The sequence below is a fragment of the Egretta garzetta genome, unplaced genomic scaffold (assembly GCF_000687185.1).
Source record: "Egretta garzetta isolate BGI_Z169 unplaced genomic scaffold, ASM68718v1 scaffold230, whole genome shotgun sequence".
NCBI lineage: Eukaryota > Metazoa > Chordata > Aves > Pelecaniformes > Ardeidae > Egretta > Egretta garzetta.
In genome coordinates, this window is record NW_009258281.1 from 2784440 (window position 1) to 2792000 (window position 7561).

Sequence of the window (7561 nt, forward strand, 5' to 3'; positions counted from 1 at the left end):
GCGGGTCCGGGAGCTTCCCGAGGGGGCAGAGCTGGCGGGGCGGTGCTGCCTGCCGGGCAAGGGGGGCAGGTGGCAACCGGCTCGCTTTCTCTCCAGGGTCGCAGGATGCCGCTCACGACCTGGAGATGATGAAAAAGCATAAGGTAGCGTAACACGGAAATAAAAACGCGCCTCGCATAGTGCTTGCTAGCGGATTTCTTTCTCAAGTCAAAGAGTCTAAAATTGTACAAATTCACAAATTGTACAAATACAAAAAATTGCATTACATTTGCACTGTCAAAAGGCCGCGCCGTTTGCAGATGGATGGATGGATGGATGCCTTTGAGCTTCACACGAAGCTGAAATACTTTGCTGCAAGACTAATGGTTGTTGAGAGCTGTTTTCTGGGACAGATTCCTGCATTGCCATACACGTTTCAGTTTCAGACACTAAGCAGCATCAAGCCCCCTTGCCTTGTGGGGGTTGATGAAATAAGAAAAACAAAGCAGCAGTTCTATGTCTGTCCCGAACTTTGGTCTTTTTACTCTTCTCTGTTACAGTAATGGGGTGATAAGGCCTTCCGACAGTGGTGCTTCTGCAGGACAGGGAGTGCACCAGTCTGGCATCTGGTGCCATCTAAATGTCACTTCGCTGTAAGTTAAAATAACCCAACCTGGCCGTAGCCTGAACGGAGCAAAGATGGCAGGAGGCTGGAGGTAGTCTTGCCTGCCAAGCGCAGGTATCTTTTACTCTGAAATCCTTCTGCTCCAGTAAATGGTACTGGCAACTCAGGAGGAGGAACATTGAGCTGATGGGCTAGGGCAGGCTTGAAATTTGGGGGATTGTTGGGTGGCCTGTGTTCTCATTCCTATTGCTTTCTCTTTTATTTTCTGTCTGTGCACTGACAACTCCCTTTTCTGTTGAAAATCCTTACTTTAGTCTGTGATTGTTTGATCACAGATCTTTTAATTTCCCCTCAAAAAACTATATCACAATATGTTTTAACACACGTTAAAACTTTGCTTGGAGAAAAGTATTCCATAGCCTATGTATGTAAAACTAGCATTGCAGTTGTGTAAGCTACAGTCTGTATGCCTGAAGAATAATTCACCTTTGCTACTGCTCATTTTGCTTGCTGTCTTCAGAAAATGCCTTTTTTTTTTTCCTTTTTTTTTTTTTTGACTTAGGTTACTCACGTTCTAAATGTGGCATACGGAGTCCAAAATGCCTTCCTCAATGACTTTATATACAAGACCATTTCTATTCTGGACCTCCCAGAAACTGATATTATCTCCTATTTCCCAGAATGTTTTGAGTTTATTGAGAAAGCCAAGATCCAGGTATGGTATATCAATAATTAATTTTAGCAGTTATCCTGTTTAGATTATTTATTACACTATTTAAAACCTAAAGCAGCTTCTTTTGTCAAAAGAAAGTATGGCACCAAGTGAATAGTTTTGACGTTCTAAATGTGGCATACGGAGTCCAAAATGCCTTCCTCAATGACTTTATATACAAGACCATTTCTATTCTGGACCTCCCAGAAACTGATATTATCTCCTATTTCCCAGAATGTTTTGAGTTTATTGAGAAAGCCAAGATCCAGGTATGGTATATCAATAATTAATTTTAGCAGTTATCCTGTTTAGATTATTTATTACACTATTTAAAACCTAAAGCAGCTTCTTTTGTCAAAAGAAAGTATGGCACCAAGTGAATAGTTTTGCCATTGCCTTGTTTAAATAGAGAATCCAAGCAATTTCTAAGCATTCCTAGAGACATGGCACTGCTGTTAATCACCATTCCCTTCACTATTGTGTTTTCAGAATGACTATCTTCTGTGCTTTAGGGATATGCTTCTTTAATACAGTTAGACCAGTGGCTGACTTTAGATAAATCCCATTGGAAGTCCAAGTCACTACATCTGGCAGAGGGAAAAGGAGAGACTTTACTTCCTATAATTCACCCATCGGGGATGTTGGTTTGGATTAGAAGCAAGCCTAACAGGGCTTTTACAGATCTGCATGGTTTGTCAGCAGCCATCCACCATCCTTGTGCTTTTCCTTCATCATCTATTGAAGATGCGACACATTTGAGCTATGAATCCACATAGAATTATGTACCAAGACTGTCAGAGAATGTGTTAGTAGTCTTGGAGCCAACCAGTGATTTTAACTGCTAAACAAAATCCTGAAAAAGATGTGACATAGGAAATAGGGTGAAGGGACTCCTTCTGGGGTTGCTTGGCAGCCCTGTCTGTAACCAAGATCATCCCTGACTCCTACTTGTTAAATTCAGGCTTAGCATGTAATTTATGACAACCATTGTTCTGGTATCAGCACTGTGACTTGACAAGCAAACCTTATTGCACATTATTCCACCATATCTACCATATTCATTATTTATGTAGATTAGGATAAAAGAAGATAATCTTGCCCCGGCTTTCTTTGTGTCACACAGTGTTCTTTCCTTCTCTCATTTATCATTTACGAGCTATGTGATATGCATTGTCACTTAATGACCTTTTCAAGGTTTCTAGTTACGGTTTCCACTTCATTTCTAAATGAGACTTGCCATTCATAACTGTAGTGTTGCTTTCTGCCTCTGGTGTTTATGTTCCAGTTACTATTTTGTAAGCTAAGGAGTTTTCCTGAAAACTTTTACAGCATTATTAATAGGTTTTTTTAGTGGGGAAGTTGATTAAAAGAGCAGGTAGTTGATGGAATAGATGTTCTCCAGGATCAGTTCACGAAGCATGTTATAGTATGCAGAGACAGATCTCTGGATGGTTTGAATCACTTTACTTGCTTTGTCAAAATGGTGTTAAAAGAGCTTATGATAAATTGTATTATGAAGTGCTCTTCTGTTTAAGTAATCACAAGGAGACACTACTGTTTCATCTCCTGACCTGGGGGAGCGAGAGACGTTCACTGCTGAGAGAACGTGATATGTGAGAAATTATTACTAGAACATGGTTATCTTAATGAAGGAGTATGAGAGCACTTGAATTTGAGAATGCAAGAAAAGCCTGCGCTGCTCAGTAAGTCACTGCCAGTAAGTCACTTGTAACAGGACTGACTTTTCTAAAACTGTAACTGCTCAGGTCTGTAGACACCACGGCACAAACTCTGATACTGATCAGAGCTCACCTTTTCTTCTAGGCTCCAAATTGGTAGGCAGATTTTCCATGACATGTTAGGTGACCCATGTCAGATCATAGTGCTATGAATGAGGGATTTTTTTTTTTATCTTTCTGTTTAATACCTAATTATAAAACCTCTAAAATCTCGTCTGTCCAGGGAGGAAATCTTAGCTCATTCATGAACATCTCTCCTTATTGCTCCCTCTGTCCTTCCTAAAGAAAAAGCCCTGGCACCACTGTGAAGTAAAGTGGATCCCTAAGGAATTACATTAGCCCATGGCTCTTCACCAAAAACTTTACGCTTCTTTTTCATGTCTTTCCTTGGTGAGGCTTTTTGCCCACTGTATATAACCACTACATAATCACCTTTTCTCTTGGTGGAAGGTGATTTTGCTTCCCTCTGTATAAAAATTTAAAAAATACAACTTGGTCTTAAGTTCTTGCAAGACCATGGACCATTTCTGGGTAGGCGAAGGTTAGGCTATCAGGATCAGAGCAATGAGTTCTTTGTAAATAGAGATTAATTTCATATCTGCAGTCTGTTTCTCACTTTTATTCTGTATTCATATCTAATACAAAATCAGTTAAGAATTACATGCCAAACTAATCTTTGTAATAAAGAAACAATGAAGTTTAGCAAGGAAAAATAATTGTTCTCAAATTCAGTTTAATGTTGTTGCCCATGTTCATTCATGTTCAGTAATTTTTAGGTCTGTTCCGTGGATATCACTATATAATTTTTGGTAACATACAACAAAACAGTCATTAAAAAAAACCCTTCAAACTTGAAAGAAATGTGAAAGAGGAAAATAAAGAATGAACTGTACAAAGGAAAAAAAAAAAAGATCACTTTCAGTGCTTATTTTTTACCCTCAGTGCCACTGCTAGATATGGATCTTGATTATGGTACATTATGTCTGAAATAACTCCTATTAAATCAGTAAAAACAACTCCAGATCTACAGTGGGTAAGCTTATAGAATGGCTTCATTAGCAGAGGCATAAATATAATTTTTAATGTCGTAATTTTAATGCCATTATTATAAAGGAGATAGTGGATTTACAGGTTGCCACTGGCACTTCTTCAAGTAGTTGAAATATACGTACAAGTCCGCTTGCACTCTGCTGTAGTCTGTGTGATCAGGAAGTGTGCCTCTGTGAATGTGAGAAAGGAAATGAAGATTAGAATTTCCAGCAGGCGATGCAAAGGGGATGTGATTTCCATTGCAAAAAACCAGTGGTATTGCAGTTCATTGTGCTGGGATGCAGGAGCTTAGATTCAGTTCCTAGCTCTGCCATAATCTGTTCGCGTTAACTTGAGCAAGTCATTCTTCTCGTCTCAGCTTGGCATTTCTTCGACAAGGATAATACCACTCAATTTCATACGTCTTTGTCTTATTATTTAAATGTGAAGATTTTTGGAGCAGGAACCATTTTCTGCTCGGTGTGTTTAATATACCAGATAATTGCAACTCCGGGGTCTGTACCATAAGCCATCAAGTTCCTGGAAAGGAACCCTGGTGGTTACAAGGTCTTTTTTTCCTCTGTGTAAAATGCTCATTGAATAATTTGTGCCTGTTAAGGGCAGACAGAGCAGGCTGTTTACATATAGAATATATTTTTTTAGCGTGAAGTATCTGAGTGAATTGTGTCGTGTTTCAGTATCTTTATTCAGCACATGGAGATGCTAGGGGTCTGGGTTTTGTTTTGTTTTGGCTTTTTTGTGAAAGTGGCATTTGGCAGACAGATTGAACTGAGCCTGTTCCACATCATAGTCTGATGTGTAAACGTGACAGCATCATGAAACCTGGGCCTTGCAAATGGCTAAGCCACACTAGATTGTATAGTTGATTTTGTGTTAACGCACCCCTGTTATTTCTTAACAAAACTTGCAGTGTTTTTTTTAAAGAGTCATTCAGGTGTCTCAAAGATTGTGTGGGAAAAAGTTCAAGTAGGAATAAAACATTAATTTTATAGATAATTCAGGATAAGCCTGAATTTAAACCCCAGGAGAAACATTCGTGAATTTATGGGAGGAGCAGTAGTTTGGGATTTTGCACCTTAGTCCCCCAGTTAAGGGACCTTAGTTGTAGCAGCTGTACCAGCCACTACAGTTGTACCAGCAGTGCAATGGGGAGGTAGAGATTTGTTGCAAATCACACGGTATCTTTTCGGATTTTTTCTGTTCCTATGCATGATCCTGCTTACCCAGAATCTTCACTGAAGAACTCCAGAGTATGCAAGAAGCGTGCGACTGAAACTACAGGATGTTCTAAAATCTGCCTCTGTGCCTAGCTGTTTGCTGCCTTGCTATGTTTTTAACCTGGTAACAAGATACAGTCAAGTTCCTTTCCATATTGTAAATAAAATCTATTTTAAAATTGGCATCCAGTTAGATTAGATATCTTTGTATCCCGGACGTCTGTTGATGTGGTTTTTACATGAGGGGGCTGCTGCAAGGTCTTGGGGAAGGGACAAAGGAATGTTTTTTAGTTCTAAGGTATGAATTATGTTTGAAGTATTTGATAATTATAAAGTGGCTTTGGTTAGAAAAATATTTTAATTTTGGGCTTCTATATCTGTGTTTGGAGTTACTCGTATGTGTAAATATTTGCTTTGAGCTCAGCAAGGAGCTTTTAATAAGTCTTAATAGATTTTTATATAAAGTTTCTATTACTTGTTGCTATCTACCTAATGAATATCCCAACTTATGTTTCATTTGTTTCTTGAAGGATGGCGTGGTACTGGTCCACTGTAATGCAGGAGTCTCCCGCGCAGCAGCAGTAGTCATCGGTTTTCTAATGAATTCAGAAAGACTGAGTTTTGCTAGAGCCTTTGCCTTGGTGAAAAATGCAAGGCCTGCGGCTTGTCCAAATCCCGGCTTCATGGAGCAGCTGCACAAGTACCAAGAACAGAATATAAAGGCAAATGGAAGCATAAATGATCACGACTGATCAAGAGGGAGAAGTGAAACAATCTGTCTTGACTACACAGCACAGATGTTGGATGTACTTTAATCTGTCATTTTGCAGTCCCCTTTCACATGTCCATATTTAAAGTCTACATATTTTTTTTTCTTACCCCCCCTTTGAATCCCTTTTTTTCAGCATGTAGTCTAAAGGCCAAATGGTATTCCACTGACTGCAGAGATGATTTTGCCCAAGAACAAGCTCTTCCTAGCGTGCTAGTAAAAAGATAAAGTTCAATTTTCCTTTCCTTTTTTATTGAACCATCAGAAAATGCAGGTAATAGAGAAAGAAAATAGAATAAGTTGCCCTGTTTAATACTAAACCACATCTATGCACTCTAGTTGGTTGTAAAATCTAGATAATAAAATGTTCATATAATAAAGTACCTTGATACAGATTTTTAAATTTATATTGCAACTGAAGAGGATTTTACTGAATTTTGTGGGCTAGCCAGCCATTGAATATTTTTGGAAATTAAAACAGATGGTCTTCTGAGGATGCTCAAAGTCTGTAGGATGCTTTAATGCTTCATGTCTTTCTACTGTTTCTCATCAAGTAGTGATCCAAAGTGCACTAACATGTTTTCAAAGTGCTGGAACCAGGCTATCAGGTTTCTTTGTAGATCATTTTGGTGGAGAGAAGAAAAATGTTTATAATGACCTCCCTCTGTCTCGCTGCTGCTGCTGCCGCCTTTTCTTTGCATTCGGTCCTCATTTGCTGTCCCCTCACTCCATTCCACATTATGTATAAAGAACAGATATCATAGTGACCCTCCTGACAGATCTTGGGCTGGAATTACTGTCTTAAGATGGCATTTGAAAAAAAAAAAATATCTCTAAAAGATTTTAATAGTACTTTTTGTGGCCTTCGTGCCAGTTCTAAATGGTTTGATGATATATTTATACGTGATAAAATAAAAAGAACACGGTGTGTGGATAGATTTTGTGCTAGTGTTTTGAAAGGTTTGCTTTCAAGAACTGATACCGTATTCTCACACCACTCGTTTGAACTGTAGTGTGTCACTGTGTGTGAACTACACCGTGTCTGGTTCTCCATAGCAGTTGCCCATGCTAAATGCTAATGCAAGGTTTAGGTTACACCCTACACCCCACACCCCCCGCCGCACCTGATTGCTGGTCTGTGGTCATCATTTCCCCATTTCCATGGGGGAACCGGTCATTGCATTTCCATTTCAGACGTGGATGGCTGTGCGTGCTGTCAACCTTGGCTATGACCGACACTCTCTTCTCACTTCGTCTCAGTGACAGGTTTATGAGTTCATAGCTCATAGAAATAATCCAGGACAAGCATTTGGAACGATAACTACGGTTCTTTACGTCCTCCGCATAACGATCGCAGCTAACGACACCCCACCCTCCGTGCGAGGGACACTCCCCGCTGTCAGGTAACACTTCCCGCCCCGCGGCGTGGGGGGCGGGCCGCGCGGTGACGTCACCTTCCCCACCCCCCGG

General features: G+C 39.8%; 1 protein-coding gene and 1 long non-coding RNA gene across 2 annotated transcripts in view; both read left to right on the forward strand.

The window, feature by feature from the left end:
- The window catches only part of DUSP19 (dual specificity phosphatase 19), a 23179-nt gene extending 16170 nt beyond the window's left edge, over window positions 1-7009 (forward strand). The window contains exons 3-5 of the mRNA XM_009636554.2: window positions 14-143; window positions 1167-1319; window positions 5853-7009. Of these exons, the coding sequence (XP_009634849.2) occupies window positions 14-143; window positions 1167-1319; window positions 5853-6074 (505 nt within the window). The 3' untranslated portion in view covers window positions 6075-7009. The remainder of the gene's footprint in view (window positions 1-13; window positions 144-1166; window positions 1320-5852) is intronic.
- LOC118452019 lies at window positions 1448-5834 on the forward strand. Its single transcript, XR_004841653.1, has 2 exons — window positions 1448-1585; window positions 5333-5834. It is a non-coding gene; the product is annotated as an uncharacterized LOC118452019 (long non-coding RNA).
- Window positions 7010-7561: the final 552 nt, after the last annotated feature.